The 20021-nt window shown below is 48.7% G+C and overlaps 1 protein-coding gene across 5 annotated transcripts in view; it reads right to left on the bottom strand.

Annotated features, from left to right (window-relative positions):
- Positions 1-20021, bottom strand: part of CPT1A (carnitine palmitoyltransferase 1A) — a 634145-nt gene that overhangs the window by 567930 nt on the left and 46194 nt on the right. For all 5 annotated transcript variants that reach the window (XM_069624124.1, XM_069624123.1, XM_069624122.1 and 2 more), the window contains exon 2: positions 18740-18894. In XM_069624124.1, coding sequence (XP_069480225.1) covers positions 18740-18880 — 141 coding nt within the window. In that variant the 5' untranslated portion in view covers positions 18881-18894. The remainder of the gene's footprint in view (positions 1-18739; positions 18895-20021) is intronic.

Here is a 20021-nt window from a genome sequence, read left to right on the forward strand (position 1 = left end):
CGCTCGAGTGCCCACTTCCAAATCTTTTTGGATAGCCTTGACAGACTTGGAGAGTGCGTGCCTCCATGCTTGCTTATGTAAAACATGGCAGTAGTGCCGCCTGTGAGGACTTGCACTGTCTGACCTGCTAGATGCAGCTGAAAGCTTGTAGGGCTTTGAGCACAGCTAGTAGCTCCAAAAGGTTGATGTGATTTTGGGCTGTGATCTGTCCGCAGGCCATTGGCTGCGTGATTACAGTAATGGGCTCCCCATCCGGTGAGTGAGGCATCTGTTGTTAGTATTGCTTGAACTGGTGGATTGCGAAAGGGCTTTCCCTTTAACAGATTCTCCTTGGGCCACCAGCATAGCGCTTGTACTAGGGTTAGCCAAACAACCACTAGATTGTCCCACTGGCTGCTTGCCTGAGACCTTTGTTTTGCTAACCACTCCTGCATTAGGTGCATGCGCAGCCGCGCATGTGGAACTGGATAAATGCATGAAGCCATCATCCCTAGCAGGCGCATTGCCTTGCGTAAGGTTATTTGGCGACTGGCGAGATAGAGGTATTTGGAGCAGCATGTTCTGAACTTGTTTGAGGGGGAAGACTAGCCCCTAGCTTATGATAGCGCCTAAGAACTGTTTGGTTTGGCTTGTAACGAGGCTGGATTTCTTCTTGTTGATTGAAAACCCCAAATGGAAAAGAAGGTCGATTAATCTTTGGGTATTTTTCTTACAAATTTGAGGGGATTTCCCCTGTCATCAGCCAGTCGTCCAGATTAGGTTACACTGGGATAGAATTTCTCTGTAAGTGCGGCGCCACTACCGCTAATACTTTGGTAAATAGCCTTGGAGCTGAGGCTATGCCGAAGGGGAGCACCTTGAACTGGTAGGAATAAGTTACTTACCTGTAACTGTTGTTCTCCAGCATGGGTCTGGCATGGATTCACATGCTCATGAATATTCCCCGTCGTCAGGCTGGGAATCCTCGGTAAAGAAAAAATCAGTATCAGTTTCGTTTCTGATCTGTCTTTCGTAGTAGTAACCAATCACTGATCTCTGCGTCATACTGACCACAGCCAATGACTGCCCTCTACCTAAGCCCCGCCTCTGGCAGCCATCTTCAGATTTGGTAGCACGTGAAGTGGCAGTATGACCAAGTGAAGAGCCGCAGAGGGGTAGGCGGGAGGGTTCGCATGTGAATCCATGCCAGACCCATGCTGGAGAACAACAGTTACAGGTAAGTAACTTGTTCCTTCTCCAGCATGGAGTCTGGCATGGATTCACATGCTCATGAATAAAGAATACATAGCAGTACACACATGCACAATCACGGGAGGTGGCAAAGGCTCAACATTAAGCATCACATCAAACTCAACATTAAGCAATTCTTACCTCCTCACCAGGCTCACCTTAGGCGAACAGGTTGGGCAGCACTGCTTGGCCGACCCTGGACTCCTCCCTGGAATCCCGATCGACGCAGTAGAATTTCGTGAAGGTGTGCGTCGACCTCCACGTAGCAGCCCTGCAGATGTCCAGCAAGGGCACACCAGATAGGAACGCCGTGGTAGCTGCGATCGCTCTGGTGGAATGGGCTCTCGGACGGCCAGGCAGCGGTCGGTTTGCCAACCGATGGCAGTACATGATAATGCCGGAGAGCCATCTGGAAATGGAAGCCTTCGAGAGAGCCTTCCCCTGATTGACAGGTCCAAAGTTCACAAAGAGTTGTGACGTCTTCCGGAAACACTTCTTGCGGTCCACGTAGAACTTCAGCGCTCTAGCCACATCCAGCGAGTGCAAAGTCCTTTCAGTCGGCGACAAAGGCGACGGGAAGAAAACAGGCAACACCACGGGTTCGTTGAGGTGGAAGTCCGACGCACCTTGGGCATGAAGGAGGGGTGCGTCCTGAGCACTACCCTCGTGTCGTGAAAAGTCAAGTACGGGGCCTTGCAGGAAAGGGCCTGGATCTCTCCCACCCGTCGTGTGGAGGTGATGGCCACAAGAAACGCTGTTTTCCACGACAAGAACTTCAACGGAGCCGAGTGCAGAGGCTCGAACGGAGGTCCCATGAGCTTGGTCAGCACCACGTTGAGCTCCCACGCCGGGGCCGGAGCCTTCGCCGGCGGGAACGATCTGAACAGTCCCTTCATGAACTCTTTCACCAGACGATGAGACCACAAAGACGTCCGCCCCGTGGTTCTGGTGTATCGGGAGATCGCAGCAAGATGAATCTTGATGGACGCATGCGCCAGTCCAGCTTTGGCCAGCGTCAGTAGGTACGGCAGTACTTGGGGAGCCGTAATCCGTAGAGGGTTAATATTCTGTGCGTGGCACCAGACAGAGAACCTCCTCCATTTGTGTCCCTAGCATTTAAGAGTTGAGGACGCCCTGGCCTTTGCAAGAACCTCTCTGCAGTCGGCCGGTATGTCGTATCCTCCAAACTCTAACGCTGCAGGAGCCAGACCTGCAAGTTCAGCGACTTCGGGTCGTGATGGAGGATGGCGCCTCCTTCCCTGGAGAGAAGATCCGCGTCCACTGGCAGCTTGATTGACGGGGACGCTGACAAGTACAGAAGGTCCGGGAACCATATCTGCCTCGGCCACGCAGGTGCGACGAGGATCATCCTGCACCGTGACCTCTTGAGCTGGTTGATGAGCCGGATCAGCAATGGCAGTGGAGGGAACGCGTATAGAAACAGGCCCTCCAAGGGGAACGAGAAAGCATCGCCCATGCTCCTCGGCTGGGGAAACCTGCTGGCGAACCTCCGGCACTTGGAGTTCGTCGCCGTCGCGAACAGATCGATCTGGGGTGTGCCCCACCGTCGAAAGAGGCAGTCCACTAGATCCTGTCGTAGTTCCCACTCGTGGCACGAGCGCAGCTCCCTGCTGAGTGAGTCGGCGATGGTGTTTTTTATCCCTGCCAGATGAAACGGCACCAGAAACATCCCTTGGGCGACGGCCCAATGCCACAGATCCTGCGCCTCCCTGGACAGGGCTGGGGACCTGGTTCCGCCCTGTTTCCTGATGTAGAACATGGTGGTGGTGTTGTCGGTGAAGATCCTCACCACCTTGCCCTTGAGGGACGGAAGAAAGGACCTGAGGGCCCAAAACACTGCACGGAGCTCCAGGACGTTGATATGGAGGGACTTCTCCGTCGGGAGCCAAAGGCCTCTCGCGTGCAGATTTTCGGTGTGCGCTCCCCACCCTTCCAGGGAGGCATCCGTGGTCACTGTCTCCTGGTGGCCGGGGGTCTGGAAGTCCATGCCCGCCGTCAGATGCGCGCGGGTGCCCCACCACCGGATCGCTCGTCGGAAACTCTCGTCGAGTGTGATCCTTTCCTCGAAGCTGCCCGTCGTCTGGATCCAGCGCGCGTCCAGGAACTCCTGCAACGGGCGCATCCGGAGCCTGCACAGGCGGATGAGGTAAATGCAAGAAGACATCATTCCGAGGAGGGACTTGATGGACCTCACTCTGACCGCGTCCGCAACCAGCATCCGCTGCACCTTGCCCAAGATGGCCCTCGTCCTTTCCTCCGACGGAGAGGCCAGAAGCAACACTGTGTCAAGCTTCGCTCCCAGAAACAATGCGTCTTGCGCGGGCACCAGGTGGGACTTGGCGTAGTTTATGGAGAATCCCAGGTCCGTGAGAAGTTGGACGGTCCTTGCCGTGTGCTCCACGGCGAGCTCCTTCGTCTTCGCTCGGATGAGCCAGTCGTCCAGGTAGGGGTAGACGTGGATCCCCTCTCGGCGCAGCTGCGCCGCCACCGGTGCGAGGCACTTGGTGAACACCCTGGGTGCCGACCTCAGTCCGAAGGGAAGGGCTCTGAACTGATAGTGACGCCCTTGGACCACGAACCTGAGAAACTTTGAGTGTCCCTTTAGGATGGGAATATGGAAGTAGGCATCCTCCAAATCCAACGACGACAGGAAATCGCCCTCCTCCAGCTGACCCAGGACGTGTTGGAGGGTGACCATCCGGAACTTCTGTGCCTTGATGAATTTGTTCAGTCGTCGTAGGTCCAGGATGGGACGCCATCCTCCCGTCTTCTTCTTCACGAGGAAGTATCTTGAGTAAACTCCGGAGCCCCGAAGCCGCTTTGGGACGAGTTCGATGGCGCCCTTCTTGAGCATTGCCTTTACCTCCAAGAGAAGTTGAGGGACATGATGTTCTTTCCTGGCCACAGGGGGTCGCGCGGGCACCTCTTTAGAAACTCGAGCGCGTGACCCTGGGCTAGGGCGTCCAGCCCCCAACGGTCGGTGGAGATGGACTCCCACACGCTGATGAAGCTCGCCAGCCGGCCTCCCACCGGGGTGCTTCGATGGGGACCCGACCCCACGGCCGGTTCAGTCCTGCTTCGACAAGGCTTTGCCGCCTTGTCCTCCTTGGCGATGACGGCGGGGTCCGCCTGACTTGCCTCGTCCCCTGTAAGCTTCCTGCGACGACGAACGGGCCGCTTGACGGTAGGTGGAAAATCCGCCGCTGGAACCTTTGGAGGCACCCTGTTTGCTTCCGCCGCTCCGAAAGGGCGGCCGCCGTTGCTGGAGAACTCCAAGAGCCCGGGCCTTCTCCGTGTCTGCCTTGATGGCTTGAAGGGAATCGTCCACTGTTTTCCCAAACAGGTGGTTTCCGTCGAACGGCATGTCCAAGACTCTGGTCTGCACGTCCTGACGGAAGTCAGTAGCCCTGAGCCATCCACGCCACCTAAGGCACACGCCGTTGCCCAACTGGCGAAATCCAGTGTCAGCGATGTGCGTCGCAATCGTAATGGCGTGGTCCGACGCCACCTCTCCTTCCTGCAGGATCTCTAGGGCATCCGCCCTCTTGTCGTCCGGTAGGAAGTCCAGCAGGGTGGCCAGTTTGTACCACAACTCCCTGTCGTAGCGGGCTACGATAGCCAAGGCGTTGGCCGCCTTAATCGTCGTCGCTGCAGACGAAATGACTCTTCGTCCCATCGTATCCAATTTCTTTCCCTCGCCGTCCGGCGGGGAGGTCGACGTAGAGGCCGCGCCCCCCCGCTTTCTTCCTGGCCGCCGCGGAGACGACCGAGTCCGGGGTCAGCTGTGCCCGAAGGCACAAGGGGGCCGCGTCCGGGACCCGGTACTTCTTCTCGTACCGATCCCTTCTAGCCGGCGTCGTGGATGGGTTCTTGAGGAGGGCGAGGCCCTCATCCCAAATATCGTCCAGTAGAGGTACGGAGAGAACCGTCTTCCTCTTGGCCTCGCGCCGTTGATAAAGGAAACCTTCCTTCTTCTCTTCCGGGCAGAGCTGGAAAAGCTCGGATGCCCTGGCGATCATGGAGTGAAACGATCCAATCTCGTCGGGCGGGGAAGCCCGGGTGGGAGGTGACGACGGCAGATCCTCGTCGTAAACCTCGTCGTCCGTACCCGTCGCGGCCGTGTCAGTCCCCGTATCATCCCCACGAGTCGTGGAAGGGGAGGAGGGCTGAACAGGGCGCGATGGCTGAAAGGGAGGTGGAGGATGAATCCTTCTTCTCTTAGGGGGAGGGCTCCCAGAAGGGCCTGGCTCCGGGTCCCCCGTCGGGAGCAGTTCCTCAGCTGGTGGTAACGGCAGTCTCGCCCTTATCTCCGAGCATAAGGACTGTATAGCCAACAAAATGGCCGCCGAGTTGTCTTGCGGCACTGGTTGAGGGGAGTCCGACGGGCGGTCAGGGGCCCCGTCGGCACCCTCGACGTTATCGTCGTCTCCTACGTCGGGGTCCCTCCCGACGGGCTGGTCTTCTTCCACACCAACGCCGTGGCTTAAGACTTCGATCAGCTCTTCCTCAGAGGTTGAGGCCGAATCCACAACGACCTCCTGCCCCCCCTTTTTCTTCTCCGTCGGAGGTTTCACGGGGGTCCTGTCGATGGGCATAAAAGAGGACTCCCTCCGCGGTGGCAGGGAGACTGAGCCCCGAGGTCGCCACCACTGTACCCTCCACAGGCTGAGCCAGGGCCGCCGCGACTGTCTCGATAGAGGCCTTGGCCGGATGGATTAAGGCTTTCACCACCTTAGGTGCGCTCACCGCCTTCTCCTTGGGGGGGGGGGGAAGGTCACTGCCTCGCTCTCCCTCCGACGGGGCCTTCGAGCTCGACCGGGGCCTCTCCAGGAGCTTCGCCGGGTGCTCGGCCTTCCTCTTACCCGAACCAGAGCGTTGGCTCGTGGTTGATGGTGCCGGGGAGGATGCGCCCTGCCTGGCGCCCGTAGAGCCCGACCGTTCGGCGCTCCCGGTGCCAGCAGACTCGCGGTGCTTGACCTTGTGTTGGACCCCCGTCGCCGGGGTGTCCTCAAAGGTCTTAGAAGACCGCTCGGACTTCTTCTCGCCCGACGGGCTCTTCCCTACCAGCCAGTTGGCGAGACGTTGATGGCGGTCCTTCATGGTCCGCTCCGACATATTGCCGCAAAACGCAGTGTCCTTCTCCACGTGCGTCTTGTCCTCATGTAGGCAGTAAAGACAAAAGGAGTGTTCGTCCTCCTTAAAGACATTCTGAAGCTGGCATCCAGGGCAGACCCTGAACAGCTTTCCGGGCGTCGAGCTTCCCTTCTCCTGGGCCATGTCCGAGATGGGCCTGAGAAACTTCTGGAGTCCTCCAAAAGCGTGGCTCGCCGAAATCTTCACCCTTGAGGGGCGTAGACGAATCCGACACGGGTCCCCGTTGATCGGATGAAGAAACGGTGGAGCGTGAGGCTCTTTTGACCGAAATATCGAAGTTTTTGAGAAAAAAAACGTGAAAAAAAATAGCACTAACGCTCGAGAGCAATAGCACGAGGATCCCAACACTTGAACGTGCAGTAAAAATCAGAAGATGGCTGCCAGAGGCGGGGCTTAGGTAGAGGGCAGTCATTGGCTGTGGTCAGTATGACGCAGAGATCAGTGATTGGTTACTACTACGAAAGACAGATCAGAAACGAAACTGATACCGATTTTTTCTTTACCGAGGATTCCCAGCCTGACGACGGGGAATATTCATGAGCATGTGAATCCATGCCAGACCCCATGCTGGAGAAGTGTTGATTTGCTATTTTGAAGTACAGGAATTTTCTGTGTGCTGGGAACATTGAAATAAGAAAGTATGCATCTTTCAAATCCAATGTTGCCATGTAGTCCCCCCCCCCCCGTTTTAGCAAGGGGATTACTTCTTGTAGAGTTGTCATGCAGAACTTTGGTGGCTTGATATATGTGTTTGCAGGACAAAGGTCTAGGACAGGGAGCATTGTAAGGTCTCTCTTTGGTACAAGGAAGTATTTTGAATAAATACCCTTGTTTACCTGGGTTGCCGGGACGATTTCTATAGCGTCCTTTTCCAGCAGTGTTTTGACCTCTTCTAGTAGAATGCGTTGTTCCTCCTGCATCGATTGTCTCTGTCCTGGCAAGTAGTTAGATGGCCTCTGTATGTGCTCTATACAATAGCCTCCCACCACTGTGGATAGTACCCACTTGACTGAGGTGATCCCCTCCCATGCGTGGGTAAATTGAGAAATGCAACCTCCTACTGGAGAGGCATGGGAGGGGACCTGGAGTGGGTCGTCATTGCTTTGGGGGGGGGGGGAGCTCCGTCTCTACTCCTAGACCTTCTGTGGCCACTTTAAAAATTCTGCTGGGAGGACTTTCCCTGCGAGGAATCCCAAAATGACGTTTGTCCACCCCGACTATAGTTAGAGGAGCATTGAGAATTTTGTCCTCGAAATTGGCGTGTATTAAACACGCCTCTTTGAAAAAAGGGTTTGTTAGTTAGCTGTCCCAGGGACTTAAGGGTGTCACAATCTTCTTTAGCACTTTTCAGTGAGTCTTTGACCACTTTCTCTAATAAGGCATTTGGTTCAATTGGCATATTGAATAGGGTGGCTTGAGGATTGTCTTAACCATGCATGGCGCTTAATAAGAGTGCCCTCTGCTACTATATGGCCTACATTATCTGCTACACCCAGATAATTTTTCAGGATACAGTTGGCCACCTGCTTACCCTCAGCTACTGTGTTCAGGAGCTGTGATTTAAAAGGCTCTGGGACGGAGTCGATTTGTTGTAGCATTTTGTCCCATTTATGGCAGTTGTAACTCGCCAAGAGAGTGGTATTATTAGCGATCCTTACTTCGTATGCAGTAGATGAAGCTACTTTCCTGCCTAGTGTATACATGTTTTTTTGCTCTCCTTATCAGGAGGGGCCCAACCAGAGGCTAAGGGCATGCCCGGCCGCCCTTTTTGTGGTAGTTACGATGAGAGTCAGGCTTTAATTGACCCCTGATGTAGAAGGGGTTGGAGGGGGCTGGCCTGAAAATGTTCTCAATACGGAGGGTTAACTGCCCTTGTACGGTTGGGGATGAGTAGAAAAGGCTGAATGTGCTCCTGGATGGATTGCAGGAATGGTATAAACTGTGCTGCAGACTTTTTTTATCCTCAAGGAGGTCTTCTACAAAGTCCTTGTCCACCTGTTCCTCTTGTGTATCAATTTTAAAATGATCGGCAGCTTTTAGGAGGAGCCAGCCACGGGATGGTCATGGTAGTCGGAAGATTGTATGATGTAGACATCATTGTCACCATAAAACTGGTCTGCATCATAAAGGTCCCCTTGGTCCATAGTGAACCAGGATCATGAGAGCCTTAAGTGTCAATATAATATAGATCCTGGGAAGTGCCCTGCGAGCCGCTAGGCTCGGCGATGACTAATTGTTGTTTCTTGGCAGCAGGTTGGTCTTTAGCTGCCTCCCCTTGTAAGGGCCCTTGGAAGTTGGATAGTTGATCAGGGTGGCGATCAAATAAGTCTACAAAGCATGACATTCCTCACATTATTTTGTCAAATTGTTCAGGGGTCCATTGCGTGGCGCTTGGAAAACCTATGGGAACAGGGGTAGAGATGATCACTGATGCATAGGGCTGTTTATGATGCATGACCCCTGAAAGGGTGTCCCGAGAAAGAGAGAGAAAGAGAGAGAAAACACTTTGCTCAGTTCATTATGTACATACCCAATTACTTTTTTTAATAAAACCTTTTTTATTGGTTTTCTTAATGTGAAGAAAAGAATACAATAAACACAATCACCATTCCTTGACATAGCAGCACAGAGGAACAGACAGAAAATAAAATTGCTGGGCATACTACAGAGAGTCGAGCCGACACGTCAGGTCCATTGTATCTGACAACCCTACCTATCAAATGAACACCTGCTACCCGTGCCTCCCTTCCTCCCATTTATCCCAAACTTTCTGAAACTTTGCAGGACAACCCCTTGCATTATACACCAGTCTTTCCAGGACCATACATCTCCAACCAACAGGTACAGGGCCGGTTTAGGGACCCCCACAGTGAAGCAATAACTTTCTTGATTAGTCTGATGGCAACCTCCAAGAATATCTTCACATACTTGGTGAGTCCCTCCTCCTCCCATATCCCAAGTAAAATACATTTCGGGTCTCTGGGTACCTCCAAGTTCAGTACATTTGACAGCTTGCTTATACATTTCCCCCACAATAATTGAGACAGAGCAGTCCCACAGGGTGCGATAGAACATGCTCTTGACCTTCCACATCATAGACAGCAGTCATTGTCCACCCATCCCCACACAAATTGCTTGGTACGGAAGTAATAGACTCTGTGATTAATCTTATACTGAATAAGGCATAGCCTTGCCGACATACCAATCCTGTGTGTGAACATCAGCGCCTCCACCCTCTCTTCGGACTCCATGGGGGTCACATCCCTCACCCACCTGTCTTTGAGGCGGGACAGTTCCCGGGCCCCATGAGCAGATATAAATTAATACAATGTGGACGTGACATTTGTCTCAATGCAGACTGGTAGTAAATTTGCCTCCAGCAGGGAGCACTGGGGAATTTCACTCAAAGCAGGAAACTGCGATCTCAATGCATGCAACAGCTGTATAGAACGAAAGCGATCCCTGTCCCTGGGGGCAAACCTCTCCTGCAGAACCTTAAAGGGAAGGAAGCCATCCTCCTGTATCTCATCCCCCAGGTTCAGAATCCTTAGACTCTCCCAGTTTCTAAAATGGCCCATCTTGAGGAGCTCTGGAAGCTGTGAATTACTCCATAGTGGTTGGCTTAGCGTTGGCCTCTCCCGCCAACGAATGTGTGCGTATGCCTCGGGCCATACCTGTTGCACAGGTCGTGTCATGAGCAGGAGCACAGCCTGTCCACATTTCTTTCCATAAAGTACCTGCACCGCTCCCCCCCCCCCCGGCCTCCATCCAGCCCCTTTCCTATGCAATATGGGGCAACCCAGAGTCTCCATGTAGCCAGTCATTAACAAGACCAACTGCACCGCCCAATAATATTGTTGTAGGCTGGGTAAGCCGATTCCCCCTCTTCTCCCCCCAGACTGACCACTGGAGGGTTTTAAGGGCAATGCAAGCCTGCCTACCTACCCACCGAAAGAAGCCCCCTTGAGGTCCCCTCAATCCTTCGAAATACCCTCTTGGAGACCGGGAGCGGGGCATTCTCAGTATATAAAGAAATTTGGGCCGCTTTGCCCATCAAGCTCAATGGGAGGGATTGCCAGTGTGTGACAACCAACTTAAAATGTGTCCATTATCAGGTATAAACTTAGGTTGAGCAGCTTCGAGGTGTTTGCCCAGTTCAATACCCAGATACCGGAAGCCTGTCATAGATACCTTGTAGGGGCAATCCCGCGAGAGCGCCATATGCCTGCCTTGTATAGGGAAGACAACCGATTTCTGCCAGTTGACATTAAGGCCACTGACCCCCTGGAAATCACTCAATAACTGTTACTGCACGACAGGATACCGATGGGCTGGCCATATAAATCAGCAGGTCATCTGCGTATAGGGATATTTATTTTCTTTTCACCTCCCGAGGGCCACAGAAATCACACTCACTCTGTGCTCAGCCAGGGCATCATTGCCAGCGGCTCCACTGCAGGGTGAAGAGCAAAGGAGAAAGGGGACAGCCCTGTCTTGTTCTCCGCCCAAGGGGAAAAGTCCTGGAGCAGAATCTGTTAACTTCAGCTACTTGCTATTTGCAGAGTAGGCGCACCCAGCCCAGAAACCGATGCTTTCCATTGTTCCTCATAGCGCATGCCAATGTGCACTCAATGATTCTTAAGGGTGGCCAGGTCCCTCCTTCCTTAAAAAGAGGGGAAATGAGGCCACAGATTAAAACAAATACAAAAAACACCTGAATGCTGCCTTCCTGAACAGTTTTCAGCCAATTACCCATCTTGGCCAAAATTCTTGAAAATTAAGTGGTAGGCCAACTTAAAGCTCTTCTTGACTCCTTGCACCTCCTCCAAGAAATCCAATCAGGTTTTAAACCCCGACAAGGTGACAAGTCTGCACTCAAAATAAGAGACAATATCTTGGGTCTTTACTTGCTTTTTTGGCACCTCACTGTGTGGCACGGTAGGCTGGGGGCCAGGTGCTCCTGGGTCCCTTGGCCCAGAGGTGCGGTGGGTCGTTCTTGGCTCTTGTGGGGGCTGGCTGTTAGGTGCCGCTGCAGCGCCTCTCTATGGTTAAAGGTGTGAACAGATATAGTGGTATTATCTGCAGAGGGGGGTTCCCATTTGAGTAAGTGGGGCTATGATTACCACTAGAAGGAGCTCTCCCAGTGCATGACAGCTAGTTGAGCCAAACATTACGAGATTTTTCTGTGCCCATATAGTGAGGTATTTTTTCTGGGCATATAGATCATACCTGGAACTGAGCCCCGATAAAGCAAGCTCCTGAAGGCAAACATAATTTACTACGAAGTAGTTGATATTTTTTTTATCCCTTCTTCTTTTTATATATATTGCTAACCTTTTAGAGCAAAATAACCATATGCCTTCACGTAAGAAGTCCCAAGCATGCTACAACTTGCGACAGCGGAAAATAAGGAGTAGTCCAGTGGATAAAGAGTGTGCGATGGGCAAAGAAAAACAATCAAAGCTAGCACCAGCCACTAAAAGAGCAATAACGGATTTTTTTCCAGTGAATCCGCACCCGGAAAATAATTCTACCACCATGGATGAGGGGGAGGCGATCAATATGGACACGCAGGATCATGAGAGCTATGGAGATATAGATAATAACTCCCTACTGGAGCTATGCCTTTCTATGCAAAGATCCATGACACCTGCAGTGACTAAAGTAGGGCAACCGGCACCAAGCAATCGAATGGAGGAAGTAACTAAATCTCCGAGAATGGGCTCTGTGAGATTGTCAACCACACCTAACCTGAACATTCATAATGTTTCTGAGCTGGAATCAAGAGAGATGGATGTCAGCAATACAGCATCATCCAGCCCTACGGATTTGGCCGAACTACAATCATCGGTTGCATCTGTGCAGTTTGCCCTTAAGATCCTCCTTAAAATGTGTGGACGCATATTGGAAACTACATTAAATTTGCTTCCGCAAAATCCTGCCGCAGTGACAACGAATGCGAGAGCCCCAGGGGAGAATACGCCATCTAATCCAGAAGCAACTGAGTGTGGAGAATCCCGTAACGTCCCCCAATGCAGTCAATACACCTGAAGTATTTCTCTCCCGTAAACAGCGGCGACTAGCCAAAAGAGCGGCAATGAGGAAGAAGGCTCGTGAGGTGGCGCCGCCAATATTGGATACTGAGCCTTCTGGGAAGAATAATAAAAAAATCAAGGAAACCAACGGCAGGCGGGTGTAGACGTAAGGATAAGCAAGTAGGTTACTTAACAAGCTGGGTGCTGTCAGATGATGACAGGGACGATGAAATAGAAGATGGAGTTGCATCTGCATCCATTAACATGCCTGTTTCAGAGCAGCTTGAGGAGAATCATGTAACTGGCGGCAAAGATAACCTAGTAGCTGATAGAGAGTTAAGTAGAATTGAACCAGTGAACAATCCTAAGGATAGTGAGGCTCCTCAGAAAGAGAACAGGATATGCCTCATTAAAAATCTATACCAGCAAAGTGAGAGCAGCTGGCTCACTAGAACTGAGCTAATGATTAGACTTCACGCTGTTCCTCAACTACGTGTATTAAGATCGGATGACTTTGAATTTATTGAGCCTCTACAAGTTACTAACGCCAACGTTTCAGCCATTCATTGCAAGTTTATCTGCTCTGCCCAACTGATACGTAACTATAAAGATCATCTCTGAGTCGTAGACATTGAAGTAGACCCAGATCCCGATCAGGAGGATCCAAAATGGCCACGTAAAGCTCCCTCAGCAGTAAAAGAAACAACAGAAGTTCCACCAAATCTGAAAAAGGACCGGGTTGCGATGGCTGACATCCAGAATGTTCTAACCTGGTTAGTATCAGCTCTACCGAAGGTGGTGAACTTAAATTGAATCCCCTCACTAGTATCATGGAATTGTAGAGGGTTCAAGCATTTGTTCTCCTCGGTGGGCCCTCTCCAGTTCCTAACGGAAAATGTATGCATATGCCTACAAGAGACATGGTTGAGATCCTCTATAATACTCAACGGTTATACAATCTACCAGTCTCTGGCGATGAAGGGAAAGAGAGGGAGACCCTACGGTGGCTTGATCACAGGTATCAGGCACACGATTACATCAAGACATCTGGAGACATTATCCAGTGACAAAATGATTGCAGTAGAACTGGAGAGCATAAACGAGGGATGCAGAGAAAATATGCTTATCATTAATCTGTATAGTCCACCGGGTGGTAACGAGGTTGAAGCCCTTCAAGAAGCAATTCACGAGTTGTTGGCTGCCTGGGTGATGGATCCGTCTAACACATTGGTAATTATTGTTGGGGACTTTAATTGCCATATGCTAAGCACAGTCGACATATCTACTAATCCTCTTTTGAATTCAACAAACAAAATGGTATACAATCTCGAAGACCCACTTAGTATTTCTTGGCTGAGTTTCTAATGGAGATGATTAATGGCAGAACCTCAAGCGATAATGCAGGAAATCATACATGGCACAGCGGGACCGCAAAAAGCGTCCTGGACTATATATTTGTGAGTCCACAGATGGCCATGAATGTAAGTGACCTGATGATCTCTGCAAACGACTGGAGCGACCACTCAATGCTTGTGCTGAAGTGTAACATTGGTATGCCGACCATATGTACTAAGCCCCTGGGGGACATGACAACTAACCAATCGGGCACCCGTCTATGCTGGTCAGATAAAAACATCAATGCAGCAGTAACCATGGTGCAGGGCATAGATGATGACACTCTGTACAAGTTCCACAACATGTCCATAAATGAAATGGAACATTGGGTTACATCATTCTCCGCTACACATGCGACTTCTGCAGTTAACCGGATAGCGATTGATGGCAAAACATCAGTTATATATGACAAAAGCATTAGAGATGCTAAACGTAGGCTAAGAGCAGAAATTAGACAAGCCAAACGCACTAGTGCATGTCATTGGGCTTATCATGGTACTTGCAGAGCCCTAAAAAATAAGTACAGAACGTATGTTAAAGCTAAAAGATTCGAGCTAAAACTTAGGCGATGGCAAAATATGGTTCAAACCATATGTTCCAAAAATTGAAGAAGTATATGGTCTCTTCTTGGCCAAGCCAGAGGCAGTGGTAGAAAAGATCTGATTAACCCTATAAATTCTAGTCAATGGACGGACTTCCTTATGAGTCGCAACATCCCTACTAAGGAGATGGGAAAGTCGGTAGAAAAAGTGACCCCAAGGTCCATCCCCCTCAATATAACAACCGAACATCTACTTTGGAAAATTAGAAGGCTCAAATCATCTAGGGCTCCTGGGCCTAACGGACTTTCAAATGCTGTGTTGAGAAGCCAACCGGAATTCTGGGCCAAATTTTTAAGAATATTATTTGGGAAAGTACTTGCAGTTGGAAAAATCCCTAAATCATGGCAGCGTGCCTATTTAATACCAATCTTCAAGAAAGGTGATAGGAAAGATCCCTGTAACTTCAGGTTACTATCTATGCTTGATTGTACGGGGAAACTTCGCCTCACTGTTACTTGATAAATTGGAGGAATGGGTGGCTAAATCTGATATACTCAACACTTTTCAGTGCGGCTTCAGGAAAGGCTACTCAACGATCCATAACATAATTATTCTGGACACTTTATGCTCAAAGGCCATGAAGAAAGGAAATCCGCCACTATATGCCATGTTCGTCGATTTTAAGGCAGCTTTTGATTCGGTCCGAGAGAAAAACTGTGGGCTAAACTCGAGCTATTAGGCTGCCCTGAGATACTTCTGTATTATTTAAAATTATTGCATGAGGACAATACAGTCGCTTGCAGACTCAATAATCAGGGGGATATGATTGTAGAGATCCCCCAGAATCATGGAGTCAAGCAGGGCTGCGTGACGGCCCCGTTTTTGTACAACCTTTATACATATGATCTACCAGATGCCATCTTAAGTGTCCATAATTGTCCTCCTCTCGTCGGCACAATCCACTGTGCAGTGCTAGCATATGCTGACGATTTGATAATTATGGATCACACGTTCAGTGGTCTGCGGAGATCTGCATTGAAGTTATGGGAGTATGCTGCGAATAATGATTTAATCATTAACCAGGAGAAAACTCAGGTGATGTTATTCGCAAGTAAGAAGATTGCTCGCCCTCGGCTTCTACTGCGCGAAATAGAAATTAAGTACACCCAGCAATATAAATACCTTGGGGTCGAAATGGATGCCAAGCCGGGCTATAACTCCTGTATCCAAATGAGACAACATCGGGCAGCTCAAGTAACGTCGCTGATTAGCCAATTTGCAAGACAGAACTATGGATTTACATTGCATGGAATCCGTCAATTATATACCCAGGTGTTAACCCCTATGGTTGTCTACGGGCTGGAAGCCCTGCTGCAAATGGACTTAAGCTGGCTGCAAATTATAGAGGGGATGTTTTGGAGAAGAATCCTAGGACTTCCCCAATCTATCCCAATGGCATTGTTAAGACTGGAAGTGGGGGTTTCCTCTTTAGGTTCCATTGTTCTGAAAAGGAGAGCCGAACTTTATCTTAGGATCTCTAATCAACCAGAGAATCGCTTATTGAAAGAATTTGCCATTGAAGCTTTAAAGGAAACTACCAAATGCCATATTAAAAAGGAGACTGAAGCCTTCCTGAGAGTAATAAACTGGACTAAGAGTGGAGAGAAGTTCGATGAACCCCAAAAAAATGCACTGTCCAAAAAAATTGCCCTCTGGGACTGGTTGGAAAACTACGCCCATCTGGATAAGCTTCCTAAATACAAATTCATCCACTACATGCTCTATTCCTTTAAGCAAATGCAGCCATATCTAACCCTCTGTCCATCAAGCAGACTCAGGAGATTTTTACTTCTATCGAGGGTAGATAATTTACCGCTGGTGACTAATAAAAGTAAATATAATGGTTTATCTTCCACAGAGAGGTATTGCCGACTATGTAAGGATAATAGATGCAAAGAAACTGCTAATCATGTATTAACTAAATGTGTAAATATGATGGATACTTACAAAGTAAGTTATAACAATTCTGTCCACGATACGGCATCCATTGGGGAACCTGAATTTTGGCTTCGCCTTATGAATACACAAAGTCGGCAGCTGCAGATTTCTACCTTTAGAGTATGGCTGGTAATTGAAAGAACTTTGAACATATATATATGAACTGTTTGATATTATGATATTGACTCTATTGAGGTTTGGTGATTTTTTATTTTTGTAGGAGCAATTTTATATTTGTGTAGGAGCAATTCTATCAACGATTAATGTTTAGAATAACTCTTTTTATGTGTAAAGTTTCAAATAAACTGTAACACATTATTAAAAAAAAAAAAAAATCTTGGGTCATCGCAGACAGTGGTGCAGGATTCCTGATTTTGTTAGAACATCCTCTCTGTTGGGTTCGACACAGTGGACTTCCAGACCTTGGTCATTTTTTGTTAAGCATCAGAAAAGAATCAGCCCCTTGGCCCTGCACTTGTTCTCCTTCTTAGAGGTTGCTTGTGAGCAATAGAGACCTCTTCTATAGGCAGACTAACAGCTGTGGAGTTGCATAGGACTCCCCTTCTGAATCCTACTCTGTTGTACATATGAATATGGCTGTCAATCCATCTCTCTGTTCAGCCTGGACTACCCCTCTTACAGATAAGACATCAAGCTCTTCCTGTCAGCAAGATGTGTGCTCAGCTAGTTTGATGCACTGGAGATACTACTTAGCATCAGTGGAGGGTTGGATGCAGGCTAACTGGTTGCAGGTAAACGCTGGTTAAACCGAGAACATCTTTCTGGATAGGACATCCGCCTGGAAACTCTACTCATCCCCAGATGTAACCTCACATCTTCCTTCACCTCTCTTTCCAAGATTAAAACCAAAGCATAGAAAGTAGATGTCTGGTGGAATGATTACCCATCACTGTCAAGTCAAAAAGGTAGTCTTAAGCAGTTTTTTCCAGAGTCAAAGTTTCAAGTAAATCATTTTGTTCTGGGGACACTCGAGCTGCACTAGTGTATTTCTTTGCTAACTCAAAGAAGGACTACTGCAACAGTATGTATGAACCTCCACAGTATTCAACTCTCTCATCTACAACATCAATATAGCACAAAACCCCCCTTTTAGGATCATCTGTGTTTTCAAAAGAGACAACATCTCACACCTTTGTGGAGCTCTTCGCTGGCTACCGGCCAAAGCCATAATTGAGATTAAAATAAACTTCCTGGTTCAAAAAGATTTCTTGTCTGGCCCCTTTATTAGTGCACAGGATTCATAGATAGAGTACCAACCGAACCCTACACTGTTGTCCCCACCGTCAGAAGGGCCAAACAAGGGAGTAAATCTATTAGCCTCTAAAACTCCACAACATGCAATAACTTACCATTCACCCTCGATTAACGGCAAGTAGAAATGCTTTCTGTTCTGCTGAACTAATGGCTCTGTGCAAAGCTTGAATAGTTCAGTGAAAGGTGGTGCATCACTCTTCACAGCAGTCTAATACATCACCTCCCCTCCAACAGAGGACTTCACAAGCGATGTGCACATTCTACCGTCCTCCCCGCCTATAGGTACTATTAGAGCCACCCAGCCTCTGGCTTATTAGCCACTGTTGAGTTGGTGTTGGCCCTAATACACTAGTACTCCGAGGCAATTCTTCCTCAGTAGCACACCTTAAACACACACTCTCTCACCTATTCAAGGTGATGGAAGCAAAAATCATCTTGGTGGTAGCTACTTTTGATGATATGTATTGGATGGAAAAAGGGAGTGTTAACACTCTTGCTGCCTCATTGCACAAGTATTCTTTGTTCAGTTCAAGAAACATTTAAAAACTTGGCTGTCAAACAAATACTAAGACCACTGCCTGAGTCCAGCACATAATACCAGGGCTGCCGGCTTCACTGCTGTGTATATATATATATATATATATATATATATATATGTACCACTGCAATTCTAATCCTTTATCCATGTTACCCTACTTTAGGATTATATTTGCATTCTCATACTGTACCTACTTGTCATCCAGAGAAGAGTCCTGTTCTTCTTCATATTTTTGCCTATTACCGTATTAAGTATGTAACTTCCTTCTATGTGAACAGCAAGTACCTCATCTGTACTGTAATTTACGCCGTGATACTTCTGGGTTTGGGTGTATTAACAAATGAAATAAATGAATAAATTCCCAACAAGTGTACACCGAAGGCATGCCTCTGCAGCCCTTACCCAGTCAAGTGCAATGCTGTGCTTAACACACCCTGCGGCTCAGTGAACACCGCAAGTGGGATGGCAGGGAGTACCATTACTAAAACAAAATCACTGGCTAAGAATCAGGTCAGAGACCAGTTCTAAATAATTCAAATTCTATCTCTTACCTTGAACCTGATGAACTTCTTCTTCCAGGAATGGAGGCCAGAGAGATAGATTTGCTTGAGTGCTTCATGACTTAGTCGCAGGTCAATACCATCAGGAGTTACAGTAAACTGAAAGGCTACTGCTTGATGTGCTTCTGCCATCTTGATTGTGAGTTCTGCAATAAAACAAAAATAGCAACGATAAATGTTATATAATATAGAAAGTTGTTTTAGATGTTTGATCTCGAAGATTTTCTTAAATGGAGGTCAGGTAGAGAGAGCTTTACATAAATTCAACATCATTTCTACAAACTGGGACACTAACAGTGCAAGGGACTTTAAGTCACAAAGGTATTTAACAATAGAAGTCTGGCGGAGCGCCCAGTGGAACAATTCCACAATGCGAAGCAGCAAACTAAATAGGTTTCAACATGCAGACAATCTGTCGATTCCCAGTAAGTTAAGAGAGAACATCTGATTGGATGAAAACTCCTGTCACTCCAATCGTAACTCTACCCCTTGTTCCTCTTCCTCCTCCTCCTCCTCCTCCTCCCAGCCGCATACTTGGAAACAACCTGCACATGTATACCAAGTAAAAAGGGACGCCATATTGGACTCCACAGAAAACTGTGCAGGGCAAACCATACATGTGTGGGATGGTCAGCTTTTAGATGACTCTCGTTGGGGAAAAGGCAAGTGTCAAAGCGTGGAATAGGCAGGCAAGCCATTAAAACGTGGGGCAGTCCTACAGCATAAAAACTTCCGGGGGTGATATGCTGATGGTTTTAGGGTTACATTGTTGCATGCAATCATTAACCCATTACCTTGTGACACAGCCATTTTAGCAATAGGTGTGAATGTTTTCTTTTTCTGGGACAATGCTTCCGAGCGGAGAGGCGTCCACAGGGGTCTGCGTGGAGGGGCTTCTTTTAGTTATTTATAAATAAATACACTGATGACGCTGCAATGTGCTCTTTTTCACAAAGAGGCAATAATGTGTCTCAAATGCTTACTTTCATGTGCATTCTAAAATTGTTTCATGCTGGATGGATTTGCTCCGTCAGTCCTAGGTGTTGCTTTGTATTCTTTGGCTTAAAGCGGTTTATTTAGAATTGTCACAAGATGCATTTTGGAGGAGAAGGAATGGATGTGCTATGCGCACCTAATATGGGACATCTGAAGAGAGCGCTGCATGTCATTCCCGTCATACTGCTTTTTTTGGGAGGATATTTTAGTTTGATTACAAACTTTTCCATCAGTGTGTTTAGGATTCACTGTGAGAAGAAATTGGAGAGGAGAGAAA

This window comes from Ambystoma mexicanum, chromosome 11 (genome assembly GCF_040938575.1).
Source record: "Ambystoma mexicanum isolate Mex_15411 chromosome 11, UKY_AmexF1_1, whole genome shotgun sequence".
In the NCBI taxonomy this organism is placed as follows: Eukaryota; Metazoa; Chordata; class Amphibia; order Caudata; family Ambystomatidae; genus Ambystoma; species Ambystoma mexicanum.